The sequence below is a fragment of the Rhinolophus hipposideros genome, assembly GCF_964194185.1.
Source record: "Rhinolophus hipposideros genome assembly, chromosome: 5".
Taxonomy (NCBI): Eukaryota; Metazoa; Chordata; class Mammalia; order Chiroptera; family Rhinolophidae; genus Rhinolophus; species Rhinolophus hipposideros.
The window spans coordinates 21,689,944-21,709,270 of NC_138051.1; the positions used below are offsets into that span (position 1 = coordinate 21,689,944).

The 19,327-nt window shown below is 36.0% G+C and overlaps 1 protein-coding gene across 6 annotated transcripts in view; it reads right to left on the minus strand.

The window, feature by feature from the left end:
* The window catches only part of NUBPL (NUBP iron-sulfur cluster assembly factor, mitochondrial), a 268,056-nt gene that overhangs the window by 160,149 nt on the left and 88,580 nt on the right, over positions 1 to 19,327 (minus strand). For all 6 annotated transcript variants that reach the window (XM_081050177.1, XM_081050175.1, XM_081050178.1 and 3 more), the window contains one exon: positions 2,645 to 2,735. In XM_081050177.1, coding sequence (XP_080906303.1) covers positions 2,645 to 2,735 — 91 coding nt within the window. The remainder of the gene's footprint in view (positions 1 to 2,644; positions 2,736 to 19,327) is intronic.

Sequence of the window (19,327 nt, forward strand, 5' to 3'; positions counted from 1 at the left end):
AATATTTACATTACTGAAATGCAACAACACATTTCTGTGTGCAATTACCACTTAATATTGACTTGCAATTTCAACTGAAAACCTTTCTACTCAATAATTTCTAGGGTTATAATTTGGCTATATTGTAATATGAAATATGAATATCATATTATCTGGAAAGTTAAAAAAGACAAAAATAAGTGGTATTTGTTCTTTAAAAATAAAAAAGGTATATTCACGCTTAGATGACAGTTTTCCCAAATGCATATGGATTTTACTCTAAATTCCATTAGTTTCCCACAGCAACTGGTCATTTGCAGTCATTATAATGTCAACCTGTTGAGGTTTTTGTGTAATACTCTTTCTATAAACTGGCTAGGCTTCCTATTACCACAATTTTGCATTATAACATGTAGAAATCACTACTGTCATTTTAAGCTGATAGAAGCATTCTCAGTCTAAGAAATCCAAAACTATTACAACTATATAACTTAAAATAGTGTGGTTTTTCTATAACCCCTGTCCCCAATATATATGAGAATATGAATAAATGTATAATCTGCAAACCCTAATACGGAGTTTTAAAATGAACAAACTAAGACAAACTACATTACCATGTATCTAAATAATGAAGAAAAAGGGACAATATTGAAGCCTTACTGTCCCTAAGATTGTCTATCTAAGTCCGAGAACAGAGGAACATTTATAAAGCTGAGATTCCACTCACTGGCCTATCTCCCCAAAATCTGAACTGCTGAAAACAAATGTTTCATCGTTTTTCTTTATTGTTAGATATTTTCATGTTGCATTGTGTTTTCTGTAATAGAGAGTACAACAGGATAAATTAATATGATAAAATACAGAAATGTCAAAATGATGCCAATTAGTATAATAGTGACAGGTTTATGTAAGATTCAAAGAATAATTTATAAGTTGGGCTTTTAAGAATCCACATTCTTAAAGAAAGGAAGGAAGGAAGGAAGGAAGGAAGGAAGGAAGGAAGGAAGGAAGGAAGGAAGGAAGGAAGGAAGGAGAAAGGGAAAGGAAAGAAAAGAGAAAAGAAAAGAGAAAAAAAACACATTCTTTTAAGTGAATGCCTTAATCGTTCAGATTATTTCTTGGGGGACTTAAGATCAGCTTGTCAACACACAAAGTATTCTTTTCAGGCTTTCCAAGATTTCCAGCAGCTCATCTTTACCAGAAAGCTGATTTAATGGCAGCCAATTTGCAAACATCAAATTTAAGATTACAGCTTCAGTAAAACAAGAAGAAGGAAATTAAAGTTCACTTCAAGTACTTATGTTGGCATAGACTGAACAGACTACTTAAGAAAAGACTGACACCAAGGGCTCCATTTTGCCATCACTCATGTGCTGCACGCACCAGTTTTCACATTACTTTAATCAAGAAATAGACATAATGAGTCTATCATTTAAAGTATGTAAATTCATTATTCCTTCTTTGTGAAAGTTTGACATCTTGGCACATGTCATATATTTGCAAACTAAGTATGAATTCCACTAAAAGGACAAAGAACAAAGAAATTAAAATAACTTAGCTTTTTAAGTTCATATTTTCATGAAACAAGAAAACAGAACTAAGTGGTGCTCGCAGTGTGAAACTGCTAGGGTCAATTTTATCATCACTAGCTCTTTAAGTTTCCTTCAAAATGTTAAGAAGAATCCTTATTGTCTTATAAACAATTATCCAGATTTAACATTGTAATTGACTCCAACTACTAAACTACAAACAAAAGCACCTTAAACAGCAAACAATGACTACAACTTTTAATGACAACAAAAAAACATACTTCTATTATGTACATAGATAATTCAATAAACACCCTTCAGTAAACACAGTCATTTTGTTCCAGATCCATGAAAAATAAAAGGCCCAATAAGAAACAAAAAGAAATCATTCAATTTTATACTCTCATTATAATTAGAAATAAATTTTAATAAACTAATTTCATTTAAAACCATTTTTCAAGAAAAGATACCAGTTGTTCCAATTTTTCATTTTTCGATCATAGCATTTTCTTGTTCTGAAAGTTTTCATAGCTTTCTGAGAAAATGTAATAACAAGAGTACTAAATATTAAAGATTTACTTAAAAAAAGTATTCTGTTCTATCGATGGCACTGAAGGCTGAGAAAAGAAACTAATGTTTTGGGTGTGTTTTTTTTAAACACTTTAAGACAAATAAGACAAAAAGCTGATTACAGAAAATAATTTTCATCTCTTCTAACACAAATATATTATATGCTTTCTATTCAAATACTCCCATACATCCAAACATTTAATGTAAAGAGACAATGGTGATGAGATAATTTTTGATCACTTCCTATGTACCAGGCACTGTGTTAAATGCATTAATTACACTTACAGTAATTTTGTAATTGAGTGATAACAGTCATTGTTAACCCAATTTTACTTATGGGGGGGTGTTAAGGCACAAAGAGGTTAAACAATTCAGTCAAACCCACACAGTCAGTGACAGAGTTGGAATTCTGGCTCCAAATCTAATTTCAGAATTACCATATTACATTGTGTATAGAGTACACATGGTACATGGTAAAATGCCTGACTTTTATTTAGTACCCAGCAGGTATTAAATACTAAATAAAAGTATAACTATTATCAAATTATTTCTCTCTTCTTACTTACTCTGTGATAATTCTGGATTTCCTTTCAGATTCATCATCTTTGGAATTGAAGGGCCATACACATCGACATCTAACAAACCAATTGTCTTTGACTGCAAGAAAACAAAAATTATGATTATTCCCATCCTTCATAAGCTATAGCACATAGCAGAACTAAATCTGACTACAGAAAAGACAATTTGTGAGAAGATCCAAGATGGTGGAATAGGTAAATGCTATGCAGCCACATCCCATGATCACAATCACATTAAAATTACAACTAAATTGTAGAACAATCAACCTCAAGAAACACATGAAGACTAGCTCAACAGAACCCTTACAACTAAAGATATAAAGAAAAGGACACATTGAGACTGGTAGGTGGGGAGGAGATGCAAAACGGGCTGACCCCAAACCCACAGGTAGTGGTTGAGCACTGGGGGGGACATCTCAGTGGCGGAGGCTCCTGGGGTCCGGAGCCAGGAAGAGGAATCCCCACATGTGGCAGTGAAAATCAGTAAGGATTCTGTCCATCCATCCCAGTACAGGGAAGGCATCTGGAAACCCAGATGTCCTCTTATAGGGCCCTCACAGAGACTCACTCACTTGCGAGCACTCACCCTGGGATATAGCTGAGGGGCAGCAACTTGAGAGGCACCAAGACATACAGGGAAAGTCTGAGTTGTGTGGCTTCAGGACGAGGTCTAGAGAGACAGCTGCCATTATCTTGTGTAAAGCCTACCTTGAGTTTACCTACAGGAGGGCACCATCTTTCCTATGTTGAACCCACTACAAAGGGGCAAATCTGAGACCCCATTGGTCTGGTAAATTCCATTTGTGCACACACCACCTTGGTAACTCCCGTGGACCCAACCCAATCCAGCTAGCTCAGTACCACCCAGGGGATCTCAGCTCCTGAACAGCCAGCTCTCCCACCCACCACCCCCAACATCCCACAAGCTGCAGGAGGCTTGTACAACAGCAGATGGCGCTCAGTGGCCTGGGAAACTTCTGATGGTGAGCAGTCAGCCCCAGCTCGTGCTGCAGCCTTTCTTGGGTGGCTCTTGGGAATCTGTGGGTTTGAGACTATGGTGTTCTCTGGGCATTTTACAAAATGGCCACAGGCTCAATACTGGTGAAGAACTAATCTATAAGTTATAAAAACCACCAGCGACACCCCATGATTCCCTGGGACCCTGTCCAGCGCAACTCAGATCACATCTCTAGGGGCAATGTCAACACTGAGTCAAGCAGCCTGGCCCACACACCTAAGGAGGCTCATTCAGCAGCTGAGCCTTACGGGCAGCCACCAGGTGGAAACAGGCCTGGGGGAACCCTGGACCTTTTGCTAAGTTGTCCCTGTCCTGATACTGGTAAAAGCCAGCATCGGTTCACAGTACAGATACCCTCAAACGTCCTACATCCAACACAGGTAGTAACCAATTGCATATAGCTTTGTAGCTCCTACCAGGTAGCACTGGGCCAGTCACAGGCTACGCTGAAATTGGCCTGCATTAGAGCCCTTCCCAAGAGACACCAGAAACAACACATCCAGACGCCAGCCTTAAACCACAGCAGAGCACGACCCCCTCAGCCCCGCAAGCAAAACACCCAAAGGGAGGTCTCAACAGGCATCAGAGGTCGCTGGGATGAATCCCCCTCTCAGGGGTCAGCACCCACACAGCAGCTCATATGCTGTGAGCATAGCCAATCCTCACAGCAAGTAAGCCTAAGAGTCAATCCCACCCACTGACAAATCAAAAGAAATCAAGGCTCAACTACAACAGGAGAATACACACAACACACACAAGGGACACTCCTGGAACTCATCCACAGGTGATCAGGGAGACTGTGCCACTGGACCACACAGGAAATCTACTACTTAAGGCCACCAGCAAAGACTGAGAGACACAGGACATCTACCTAATACACAGAAGCAACAGAGAGGCAGACAAAATAAGGAAACAAAGAAACCTGTCCCAACTAAAAGAACAGGAGAAAACTCCAGCAAAAGAACTAAATGAAATGGAGGCAACCAACCTATCAGAGATAAAAATTAAAATACTGATTATAAGAATGCTTAAGGAACTTAATGAGAATGTCAACAAAGAGATAGTAAACATAAACAAGGACATAGAAATCACAGAAAAAAACCAGCTGGAAATAAAGAAAACGAAAATGAAGAATACACTAGAAGAAATGAACAGCACATTAGAAAAAGCAGAGGATCAAATCAGCAATTTGGAAGACAAGGTAGAAGAAAATTGGTAGCATACAATTGGTACCAAAAAGAAATGAAGATAGTTTTCATTTAAGGGACCTCTGGGACAAAATCAAGCATAACAACATTCACGTCACAGGAGTACCAGAAATAAAAGAGAGGGAGCAAGGGAGTGATAACCTATTTGAAGAAATAATGACTCAAAACATCCCTAACCTGGTGAAGAAAATAGGCATACAAGCCCAGGAAGTGCACAGATCCCAAACATGATTAACCCAAACAGGCCCACACCAAGCCACATCATAATCAAAATGGCAAAGGTTTAAGAGAAAGAGAGAATCCTAAAAGCAGCAAGAGAAAGACAACTAGTTACTTACAAAGGAACTCCCATAAGACTATCAGCTGATTTCTAAACAAAAACTTTGCAGGCCAGAGGGAGTGGCAGGAAATATTCAAAGTGATGAAAAGATAGGGCCTGAGACCAAGACTACTCCACCCAGCAAGGCTATCATTTAAAATTGAAGGATAAAGAGCTTCCCAGACAAGAAAAAGCTAAAGGAATTCATTACCACCAAGCATATTACAAGAAATGTTAAAGAAACTTCTTTAAGAAGAAGGGGAAAACAAACAAACAAAAGATCACAAGACATAGCATAGCTGAATGGATAAGAAAACAAGACCCATGCCTATGTTGTCTACAAAAGACCCACCTCAGATCGAAAGGCACAGATAGATTGAAAGTAAAAGAATGGAAAAAAATTTTTCACACAAATGGAAACAATAAAAAACACTGGGGTATCAATACTTACATCAAACAAAATAGACTTTAAAACAAAGACTATACTAAGAGACAAAGGACATTACATAATAATAAAGGGATCAATCCAACAAGGACATAACCCTAGTAAACATCTATGCATCCAACACAGGAGCACCTGAATATATAAAACAAATATTGACCAACATAAAAACAGAGATCAACAGTAACACAATCATAGTGGGGAACTTTAACACCCCATTGACACAGATGGACAGATATTCCAGACAGAAAATCAACAAAGAAATAGCCTTAAATGACATACTAGACCAGATGGATTTAAGTGATACTTTTAGAGCATATCACCCCAAAACAGCAGAAGAAACATTCTTTTCAAGTGCACATGGAACACTTTCCATGACAGACCACATGTTAGGCCACAAAACAAGTCTCGATAAATTTAAGAAAGCTGAAATCATCTCAAGCGTCTTCTCTGACCATGATGTTATAAAACTAGAAATCAATTACAAGAAAAAAACTGAAAAAACATACAAACACATGGAGGTTAAAAAGCGCACTACTAAATAATGAATGGGTCAACAATGAGATCAAGGAAGAAATCAAAAGATACCTTCAGACAAATGAAAATGAAAACAAACCTAAAATTTATGGGGCACAGGAAAAGCAGTCCTCAGAGGGAAAATTCACTAGTATTGCAGGCCTTCCTCAAGAAACAAGAATCCCAAGTAAACAATCCAACTTCATACCTAAAGGAACTAGAAAAAGAACAGCAAACAAAGCCCAAAGTGAATAGAAGGAAGGAAATAATAAAGACGAGAGTGGAAATAAACAAAATGGAGGTGAAAAAAATAAATACAAAAGATCAATGAAACCAAGAGCTGGTTCTCTGAAAAGATAAACAAAATTGATAAGCCTATAACCAGACTAATCAAGAAAAAAGAGAGAGGGCCCAAATAAATAAAATCAGAAATGAAAAAGAAGAGACAATGAACATCGCAGAAATACAGAAAAAATTTTAAGAAAATACTATGAGCAATTACCGTATTTGCCGGCGTATAAGACGACTGGGCGTATAAGACGACCCCCTAACATTTCCACTCAAAATACAGAGTTTGTTATATACTCGCCGTATAAGACTACCCCCTCTTCCGCACACCTTCCACACACCAAATAACTTTCAGTTTAAAATTTGCATCATACTTCTTTCTTTTGGCTGGTGCCATGATAGGGATGATAGGGGTTTGACTGGTCGACATTTTCTATGCTGTACTGTACAATGGTGCAGTATTGTGGTTGGCTGTTGGCTGTATACAAAGCCTGATTTGATTGGTCCCTGCTCCCTGTTTGCCCGCCCTGTCACTATAGCAGTCTGGTCCACCCTTGCATCAGCATCTCCCTGGGACCTCACTAGTGCGCAAGTGCGAGCTCTTCAACATTCTAACAGGCACCATGATAGCGCAAAATCGCGAATCTTCAATGCATATGTAAAGAAATATACGGTAACCCGAATTTACCAACTCGCAAAATCGCACACAGCCAACCATACACCCAGTATGGTATCGCGATTCGCGATTTTGCGCTATCATACTGGGTGTATGCTCGGCTGTGTGCGATTTTGCGAGTGTGGTAAAATCGCATAACAGCAAAATCGCATAACAGCCGAGCATACACCCAGCAGCGCTGCTGATACCTGAACGGTATGTGGAATGAAGTGGGCGGGCATCGGGAGGCCACTATGGCATGGGGCAAGCACTATGGGCAGTCTATCTGAAGTGTACCTGGCGTATAAGACGACCCCCCCACTTGGAGGCATATTTTTCGGGGCCAAAAAATCATCTTATACGCCGGCAAATACGGTATACGCCAAATTGGACAATCTGGAAAAAATGGATAAATTCCTAGAAGCATACACTTTTCCAAGGCTGAATCAAGAAAAAACAGAAAATCTGAACTGAACGAGTACTACTAATCAGTAAATCAACAAGCTCCCAACAAACAAACCCATAGCTAACATCATATTCAATAGGGAAAAGCTAAAAGCATTCCCCTTAAGATCAGGAACAAGACAAAGATTTTTGCTTTCATCACTTTTTATAAAACATAGTACTGGAAGTCCTAGCCACAATAATCAGAAAAGAAAAAGAAATAAAAGACATCCAAATTGGAAAGAAAAAAGTAAAACTGCCATTATTTGCAGGTGACATGATATTATATAGAGAGAAACCCAAAGATTCCACAAAAAAACTATTAGAACTAATAAATGATTTAGTAAAGCAACAGGATACAAAATTAATATTCAGATATTGGTTGCATTTGTATACACTAATAATGAACTATCAGAAAGAGAAATTAAGAAAAAAAAATGCGAGTTACAATTGCATCAAAAAACAAACAAAACAAAAAAAACCTAGGAATAAATTTAACCAAGGAAGCAAAAGACCTGTACTCAAAAAAATTTTAAGACATTGAACAGAGACATTAAAGAAGATACAAATAAATGGAAGTATATACTGTCCTTATGAATAGGAAGAATTAATATAGTTAAAATGTCCGCACTATCCAAAGCAATCTATAGATTCAATGCAATCCCTATCAAAATGACAAAGGTATTTTTCACAGAAGTAGAACAAATAATCCTAAATTTTATATGGAACCATAAAAGATTCCGAACAGCCACAGTAATATTGAGAACGAATAACAAAGCTGGAGGTATCACACTACCTGATATCAAACTATACTACAAGGCAATAGATAGTAATCAAAACAGCATAGTATTGACATAAAAACAGACACATAGATCAACAGAACAGAATTGAGAGCCCAGAAATAAATCCATGTCTATATGGTCGTTTAATCTATGACAAAGGAAACAAGAATATGCACTGGGGTAAAGACAATTTACTCAATAAATGGTGCTGGGTAAACTAGACAGATACATACAAAAAAATGAAACTGGACTGCCTTATTACTCCAGATACAAGAATAAACTCCAGATACAAGAATAAACTCAAAATGGATTAAAGACTTAAATGTAAGACCCGAAACCATAAAAATTCTAGAAAAAAAACATACACAGTAAACTCTCAGACATTATCCATAATATTTTTACTGATATATCTCTTTGGGTAAGGGAAACAAAAGAAAAAATAAACAAATGGGACTATATCAAACTAAAAAGTTTTTGCACAGCAAAGGAAACCATCAACAAAATTAAAAGACATCGTACTGAATAGAAGAAGATATTTGCCACTCATACATAAGATTAGGGGTTAATATCCAAAATCTATGAAAAACTCATGCAGCTCAACACACACAAAAAAATAAATAAATAAATTTCAATTAAAAAATGGGCAGAGGACCTGAATAGACACTTCTCCAAAGATACACAGATGCCCAATAGACATATGAAAAGATGCTTAAAGTCACCAATCATCAGAGAAATGCAAATAAAACCATAATGATATATCAACTCACACCTATCAGAATGACCATCATTAATAATCAACAAGTGTTGGAGAGATTGTGGAGAAAAGGGAACCCTTGTGCACTGTTGGTGGGATTGTGAACTGGTACAGCCACTATGAAAAACAGTATGAAGGTTCCTCAAAATATTAAAGACAGAACTACTGTATGACCCAGTAATTCCACTTCTGGGTATTTATCCAAAAAAAGCCAAAACACTAATTTGAAAACAATATATGCACCCCTATGGTTACTGCAGCACTATTTACAATAACCAAGATATGCAAACAACCAAAATGTCCATCAATAGACGACTGGATAAAGAAACTGGATACAATGGAATATTACCCAGCCATAAAAAAGAATGAAATCTTACCATTTGCGACAACATGGATACCTAAAGGGTATTACGTTAAGTGAAATAAGTCATACTAATAAAGACAAATACCATTTGACCTCATGTGTGGAATCTAAAGAACAAAATAAATGAACAAACAGAACAGAAATCGACCCACAGATACAGAGAACAAACTGATGGTTACTAGGTAGGAAGAAGATTGAAGATCTGGGTGAAAAAGGTGAAGGAATTAAGAAGTACAGATGGGTAGTTACAAAATAGTCATGAGGATGTAATGTACAGTATGGGGAATATAGTCAGTAATATTGTAAAAACTGTATAATGTCAGATGGGTACAAGACTTATCAGGGGGATCACTTTATAAATTACATAAATGTCTAACCATTATGTATACACCTGAAACTAACATAAAATAAAATTGACTGTCACCTACAATTTTTAGAAAATGGTCATGGGGAGATATGGTACAGCATAGGGAATATAGTCACTAATATCCTAATAATTATGTACAGTGTCAGATGGGTAATAGACTAATATGGATTATTACTTGAGGTATATAAATGTCTAATCACTATGTTGTTTTGTACTGGAAACTAATAAAAAAATAATAATTTTAAAAAGCCTTTTTGAAAAAAGAAAAAAGAAGACAATTTGCAAAATATTCAAAAATCATGACCTAAACTTTCAAAGCAACAGTAAGGCAAAAGAGCATAAACCGAGTAGGGTAATTACTTTTTGTTGGCTTACTAATTTCTTCTAGATAACTGCCCAGAGAAATCCACTACATACATATTGTGATTCAGATTTCCCATATAGTCTCAAACACACTAAGACTTTTTGACCTGAGAACTAACAAATTACATGCACACAATGTTAAAATAATGGTTTACAGTGGCCAACAAAATCCCAGAAAAATAAAGCATTAACTTTTGGAAAGGCCATCTAACACACCAACAAATACAAAAATGAAAAGAAAAGGTCATGGAAGCAAAACCGTAATTAAAGCCAGTGAGAAATTCTGATGCAGACCTGGCAAGGGACTGCTAAGGAGGACAGTGGCAGACATAACGCAGAGACAACGTCCTACGTGCAAGTCTGTTAAACACCCAAGGTCTCCTGAAGAATTTATAAACAAGTACAACTGCTTTCTTTGATGACCCATCCTGCTTCCCAGGGGCAGAAGATCCTGATTGTTCTCTTCACTAGCTGCCAGTTAATCAGCAGCTTAGCCAAAGAAAGGAAAACAAAGTTCACTATCCCCAAATAGGTCGTTATTTTCTTCTCTCCCTCCTCTTTCTCCTTTCATAAATTAAATCAATCTGTTATTAGTTTTTCTCATGCCCAATCAAATAGCTTGCTAATACTATCTATAAGCCTCTGAGTTTATGCTTCACCAAGACTGTCCTCCCTCTCTCCCGGTATCCTGGCAAAACAAGACTCTTAACCTCAAAAAAATTTCTGAAAACTAAACAATCCTCATCTGCTATGCTATCTACCTATTTCCAGACACAAAATTACTTTTTAAACCTGGCTGTCTGGTTCCTACAAACACATAAAATAAGGTACATTGAACATTTATGTCCCTAACTTTATACTGACACAAATTGCAGTTCTAAGAAAAGCATTTAATGTCCGTGTGTGACTCACAGAGACAAGCGACTAGGGATCAACATCTGCCACCACCAAAATCTCAGCTAATTATAAAATAAATGAGAAAACAGGAAGGACACTTTACCTTTGAAAGAATGGCAGTATATAAATTTAGGTTCAAGCATTAGTTTCAAAAAGATAGGAACATTCAGTGAGAAATTCTGACCCATTTTAACTCCTTTTGAAACCACAAACAAAAGAATTTAGTTGAATTAAAACAATTAAATTTACTATGGATAAAATTATTTTCAAATGAGAGGGCTCAAACGTTCAGAAATGTGGATAATTGTTAATACTGTTTATTGTCTAAGAGCCTGCTGATGCTATAACTATCATCCCAGAATTTCTTGACCTCTTTTTCTATCTTTTCTCCTGACACCTATAAAAACCAAAAACTACCACAAAATAATAATGCCAATAAAAACAAAAAAAAATTCTAAGATTCTTTTTCCTTGTTATTTTGTATTAATGGTGGCTTTATAATAACTAGAAAGGGTTAGGTCCCAGGTTTCAAATTTATCTTCTAAAAATACCTGTCAAGTAAAATAACAGCTATGTTTTCATGAAATAAGAAAACAACTAAGAGGGTGTTTTCAATATAAGACTGCTAGGCTCAATTTTATCATCACTAGATCTTCGTTTCCTTCAAAATGTTAGTGAGAGTCTATCATCTAATCTGCCGTTTTATGGAAGAAAACAATGCCTGTCTAAAGTGAACCCTTTGGCATCACAGTTCAAGACAAAACTGAAGATCTACCCTAAAATTTGCTGGTAGGAGTAAATTTTACATATACCTAGATGGCTGCTAATATACATTATTACATAAAAATAAAGAGGGCGGGGAGGGAGATTAGATTTTAGAGTTCTGCTTCCCAGAGAATGGAACTAAGAATAAGAGAGACTCTTCTATGTGTTAGGTTCTCTGCATACTCCCCCTAGTGTAGTTACAAACTGACCTAAATTTACTAGCAACATATATAAACAAAGAAAGAGGAGAGGAAGATATGAAGATCAGGAGGAAGAGGAGAAAGAAAGGGAGAGAGGGACAAAGGCAGGGAAGAAAGAAGGAAGGAAGAAAGAAAAGGATGGAGGGAAGTTCATCAGCAATGCTCTATTAACCTGGATAAACGAGGCCTCTGCAGCCATCACATGGACAAATCAGAATCTCTAAAAACATGCCATCCTAAATCACCCAAATAAACAGCTAGATTTCCCTGACTGTATCTCCCCATTGCTGGAATTCCCTCTGGGTGCCAGGCCCTCTGCTAAGCACTTGATTTGCATTTCTCAGGGACTCCTCATAGCAACCCTGCAAGGTGGTATTATACCTACTTATGGACGAGAAACCTGGAAGCTAACAACTCAAAATGACCAATTTTTTAAAAGTATTCTTTCTTAGAATGAAGCAGATGGGAAATTAAATACAGAAATACTAACCTCATAAACCTTTACTAGAACTTTTAACATGATCTGACTACAAAAGACTTGGCTATAGAGCAGGAGTCAGTACATTTTTCCCTAAAGGGCCAAATAATAGTAAACATTTTAGGCTTTGTTTATCATTTGATCTGCAACTCCTCCATGCTATCATTACAGCACCACAGCAGCCACTGACAGTATGTAAATGAATGAGCATGGCTGCATTCCAATAAAAATTGACCAAAACAGGCAGCATTTGGTCCACAGGTCGTAGTGTGCCGACACTGATTTGGAGAATAAGCTATTTCATAACCAAGTTGTTCAATCACCCAACAATGTGATTTTGGTAGATCCAAGAGCAGGCAGGGCACAGGCATCTCTTTTAGTGTCAGAGGAACCATCTCAGTAAACATTTACCTCCTCATCTTTAACTGGCTAGTTTTTGAAAAATAATAAAGAGTATACTTTTCAGGCTGTTTCACTGGAACTAAGTTAGCATGTCTTGCTTAGAGTTTATGCATCAGGAGTAAAATCAGTGTCCGTTAAACAGAAACACCAACACCTATACTAATTAAAGCATATTGTATTTTGAATTGGCACAGTTACTGAACTGGTAAAATTACCAGAGCTACAAAAATAAGCTTACACATTTTCAAGTCTAGAATTCAATAATGTTCAAAAGATATCAAATAAACTCTGTTTTTCATAATGTACTCCACTATTTTAAACAGGCTCCTATTTTAAGTGTACAAATAGTTTTTCATTTAAATTTTCAAAGAGACAGTTTTATACTGTGGGAAAATAAATGAGCAAGGTAGAGGCTGTAAATAAATATACACAACTGGGTGTCTAACTCGCTAAGTTTCATGAATCCTTTCCACCTCATTCCTCCTAAAATAATTATATTTAATAAAGAAATATCCAAGTTAGGATTTCCCTTATCTTTAATTTCAGCCAGGCTCAAAAGAATAATCACTACAAAAGCCTCACCAAATAAAGAAAATAATTATTAGCAAAACTAACTATAAACTTATTATTGTAAAGTACGACTGCCATCTTTAATGTCACCATAAACTTAACTTCATACATTGGTACCTAATGTTATACCCTTTTTTCTGACTCGTTCAGTACTCAAAGTCTAGTAGATGACATAAGACAAGACAGATCAAACCCCAGATACTATTCAGATTTTGGGGTTTGTTTCTTTATAATTCATAATACCCTATGAAAGCCGTAAAAGATGGCAGAATTATTCAATGATTATGCTGGTTCATTACACTACATGAAAGCTACAATTTGAAAGCCACAAATCTTATTTTTTGTGTTGGATTTCAAAGGCACCAACAGTTTTGATACTACTTTGTTCTTCCAACAGAATTTATAATAAAGAAGACTGTAAAGCTTCACAACATGTTCATTTTATTCATGACATCTGCTAATAGTGCATTCTATTAACATCTAAAACATCTTAGAGTGGTCTCAGCCCATTATTTGTAAGTAAACACTCATTTAGGACTAAGACCTAGCTAAGACCTTTCCTTAGAAGGATCCAGTTAAGAATCCTATGATTCTCTGCACATTATATTCCATTTAATCTTGGACTGGCAATTGGGACTTGTTCAATTTAGAGTTGAGTCAAGCATCGTCTTTCCTTTCTGTCTGCCTAGCTTTAAATCAAGCTGCCATTCATAAGAATTTTCATTTCTTTGTAGATAAAAATATATGTTCCTTAATTCTATTAGCTAAGATTAAATAAGAATCTGATTGTCAGAAGAACTAATAGTTAAACAATGCGATAAGAGAACAATTTCCTACTCTTTATCAAAGGACTGTCTCAATCTTCAAATTCAGTCGAGAAAAAAAGAGGGACAAGGGCAACATAAAGGAAAACGTCCCTGGCTCGATGGAGCACAAACAGAGATGAGCTCATGAACAGTTCAGAAGACTCTCAAATGATAAACTAATTGCTTGCAAAAGAGCTGAAAAAGTAGAAAGTAATAGATTTCAAAGTAAAGACTATTTCAGAGCAGAAAGAAACCTACAAGATTATCTTAGTCTTCTGTCCACTTTTTAATAATGAAAAAACAGGCCCAGAGATAATATCCCAGCTAGGCCTAGGGTTCAAATCTCCATCAAACACACCATAAAGCCTAACCTCTAACAATCACCAGCCAGTCCCTTTTATCACTCTCATCTCATCCCCTACCAAGAACCTCCTTTCACTCCACTTCAGACATATTGCCCCTTGCAGTGTCTTTAACACACCAGGCATACCCGTGCTTTAGGACTTTTATAGTTGCTGTTCCTTCAGCCAAGAGTTCCGTCCCCCCATGTACCAGGTTCTCTCCATCACTCCCTTCAAATCTTAATTCAAACACCACCATAAACTGAGGCCTTCACTGGCCATCCTATCTAAAATTGTAATGCCCTCATCATTACAATGACTATTTCCTATTCCCCTTTCCTGCTTTTTCTGTCTTCTTTGCACCTATATCAATCTTTAACATACTACTATAAGACTGGGTACAATTAATATAATGTAATATAATGTAATATAACATAATATTATACCAGGTCTTATATTAATTTTTGCTCCAAAAGACGCATTAGAGCTGATGGTCTGGCTAGGTCTTATTTTCGGGGAAACAGTATATACCGGGGGTGCCAAAAACATATACACATGACTTGTATTCATCTTTTGTTATCGGTATATATTGAGTATTACATTTTTAATAGTTTTTTCCTTTCTTAAAACCTGTGTATATATATATATATATTTTTTTTTTTTTGGCACCCTCTGTATTTACGTATCTTGTTTATTGTGTCTCTCCCACTATGTTAATTCTATTAGGATGAGGATTTTTGTATGTCTTATTCACTACAGTACCCAAAACCTAGAACAGTAGTCAGTCACGGTAATACTCTGTTCCATTCCAAGAAATTCTGATTCAGTACATCTGGGCTGGGGTCCAACTAACAGCATTTGTAACACTCTAGGGTATAAGATAAAGACAGTGTGAAAAATAGTAATACGGTATAGATAATACAGGAAAGAGACGAAAATTTGCTAGAACAGCCCCAGTCTTAGGACCAGCAGAATCACGGTAACAATAATCTACCGTAATCAGTAGTAACATTGAAAAGTTCTGCTCTTTAATTATAAAAAGTAATTAACAATCTGAGATATGGGTGAATAGTCAGTCACGTATTGCATGGGATACATGTTTCAAAAAAATAATTCATTGTTTATCTGAAATTCAAATTCAACTGAGTGGGCGCCCTATATTTTTATTTGCTACATCTAGCAACCTTACCCCAGCATCTCTTCTCAACAGTACAGTCAGAATGATTGGGTTGAAACGTAAGTCACATCGTATCTCCTCAAAAACCCTCATTGCCACTCCTCATGTAAAAGTCCTTACAACAAGTCACCATACCCCACATAACCTATCTAGTTCCCCACACCCCTGCTTCCCAACCCTGATAATTTTCAGCACCTATTACTCCAGTCCACTTCTTACTCCAGAAGCCACTGTGGCCTTTTTACTGTTCCTTACATAGTAAGCAAGACGTGCTCCCACCTATTAGCCTGTTCCTTTTACCTGACATAATCTTCCCTCAGGTAATCACACAGACTACTCTCTCATCTCCTTCAAGTCTCTGCTCAAATGTCTTATTTTCAGTGGGCCTATCCTACTCTAAATTGCAAACCCACCCTCACCCTCAACCTCTGCCTTATCCTAGATTACGTTTAGCACTAATATACTATGTAACTTACTTAATTATGATGTTTATTATCTATTTATTGTAAATTCCATAAGGGTAAGGCTATCCCCCTAAGCACCTAAAACAGTAAGCATTAAATAAATATTTCTCGAATGAATAAATGGATAAATGAATGAATGAACAAACCTCCAGTTGTTCCTCTGTAGAGTATCAGGATTGGTTACTATATGATTCCCAAAGTCTCTCTTAAGCTTTGCCATTGTATGATTTCATGAAATTTCCTCTCTTAATACTTTTATACTAATATCATAAGTTACAGGATTTAAAATTAGATAATGTTTGCAAGGTTAAAAATATTCTGGTGTTAAAGAAAGGATCATAAATTTCCTTGCAGTCTATTCCTAACCACCACTTTTCCCCAAGAAAATCCAATGTCATCTTCATTTTCCTATTGATCTCAACTACAGAAAAATGGGACTTTAGGAAGAAAACCTAATGCAAAGAATAGCTATGGTAGGCTGCTATAAAAAAATATCAGAGTACACTACCTAAATCTTTGAAAACTAAAGCCATAATAACATGGTATGAATGCGCTCATTAAAAAGAGGACAATATTTAAACCTGCTCCTAGCAAGATTACATTCAACAGGCTTTCAAATATAAAAAGGCTGCATAGGAATTTTGTTCTGAGTTGGTCTGTCTGTTTTCCTTCCCTGAGCAGGATTAACAACATCTTCTTTAACAACATCTTCTAAAATTGTAAATTTAACAAACAGCAATTCCCTTAAGTCTCACGTTTTCTTCTGGTAAGTAACAGAGGAAGTAAATTAAGGGTAAAACAACTAAGATTAAGAAAAGAAAAACCTTAAATCCTTGGCCTGTATAATTAAAGAAAAAAAGTATTAATACCCTCAGTAAGTGAAGTTTTCAAAAATCAGAGAAAAAATAGAAAGCCTTCCATCACCACAGTAATGCAGAAAACGCAGAAAAAGATACTTCTAGACACTAACCCCTAAAAGTAGTCGTCATTTTATTTGTGACATCAGCCAGCCACTTTTCTTTTTTTGCCAGACCTAGAAACCTAACAAAACAAGAAGAACCTTCCCAACCCAGACAAAGTATGGCAGCGAATGCACGGAAAACAAACGCCAATTCCCTCAGAATGTCCTTAACTCTACTGCAGTGCAGGAAAGAGCTTTTACAATTCTGATAGCAGCTTTCGCACAGAAAAGCAACGCAGCAATCACAGGAATCGGATGTGAACAGAGTGCTTGATCCACCCTTCAGACTCAAATGCACAGGAGCCAAGCAGCTGGTTCTAAAGCCCGTGCCTGCATATGCCCTCTGCTCTGCTCCTGCCAGTGACCCTCCTACACTACTCTGCTGAGGATTAAGGGCCCTTTTTATTCCTCAAGGAGATGTGATGGGTGAGATAATTGAATGAGAAAAAAAACTGAGAGGAAAAATGAGCTGGTGAGAGTCAAGTTAGGGAGGAGGGGGGAAGAATAAGAAAAATAAAAAGATGTTTTGTTAGAAAGATCTCAATAACTTCTTATGGGACAGAATCAGATCAGAAAATTCAAAGGATGTGTAATAGTATTGCCACCAATATGTTGTAAAGGAAATGAAACTAAGAAGACTATACTAAATCTAAAATTAGGGTAACTGTAATCTTTCTAACTCATAATCAAATTCTGCAATTTCCATGAATTAAGTCAGAGAAGGAATTACTGGCAGCAAGCTGCATTTTACCAAAAGAAACTTAAAAGGTAGGCCGAAGGGCACTAAGGAGGAAACGCCCAGCCAATAGTTTCTTTAGAGCTTTTCATAACAGAAATGCTACTGCCTCTAATTGGAAATCTCAAAGCATGCTGTGCATAACAATTTCTACCTAAAACCACACAGAAAATAGAAAGAAAAAGCAGTCTGGGCCTTTTTACCTATCTAAACATTATCTTATAAAACAGTATTTTTATATTATTGTGTTGAGTGAGTAGAATATGGTGCCATGTGTCTATGTGATTATGGAGAAGGATGAAGAGCAAGTAAGGAGGTTGGCTTTAGAATCTACTTTAACACACGTCCACCCCTCCGTTATACAATTAATCAAAAAAAAAAAAAAAAAAAAAACACTGCCTTATCTTTCACTTAAATATTTGACATTAAGTTCCTTATTCAGTAGACTGAATTATTCTTATAAAAGATATCATAGAGGTAGACACACATATCTCAAGTCAATTAATACTAATAATATACATTAGTGGTTATCCATTAGCAAATTTAACTTTATATTTTCTATAAAATGTATGAATCTTAAGGATTTAGATAACCTATTTAATCACAGATGGCATCCAGATCAGGAGCGAAATAAATAATTGGACTATATTCAAAAATATACATAACTGTACAACAAATTAAAAATAAAGTTCAAAACTATGAAAAACCCACAAAGGTACCATTATGATCATCACCTACAAAATGATGTTATAAAAATATCATTAACTTAATCCAGGTAACTTATATTTGTGTAATTAAATTTCACATAAATAGCTACTGCATTATACAGTATATTTCTAAATATCTCATTTACCCCTTGAAGCAATATTTTAAAGTAAGAATCAATGATAGATATTTTTTTCAAAGTATTAACACCTTTAAGGTTCAAAACCAGTTAATCTATTAATTCTACTGCCAAGTAGCAAAAACATTTTTGTTAAATGAAAATCAATGTTAATACCATATGAATCACATAAGTGATTACCATTTTTAGGATTTTTAAAAATAACTTAACACATTAAAGGTACAATAGAATGCATGAAGAAGGATCTAGGATTTGCTCAAGCGAGTGTGGGTAAGTTATTAACCTCACCAAACATCAGTTTTCTTACCCATAAAGATTAAGAAGATACTTACCTGACAGGATATTTTTGAGATTATAGAGCAGTGTGAATTTGTGAAACTTAAAGAATAGCTAACAATTATAGAGTATGATATGCCAGGCACTTCCTAAACACTTTAAGTATGTTAGCTTATCTAATCCTTTTAACAAGCTTATGAGGTAGGTGTGTAATAATAGTTAATGAAGAAACCA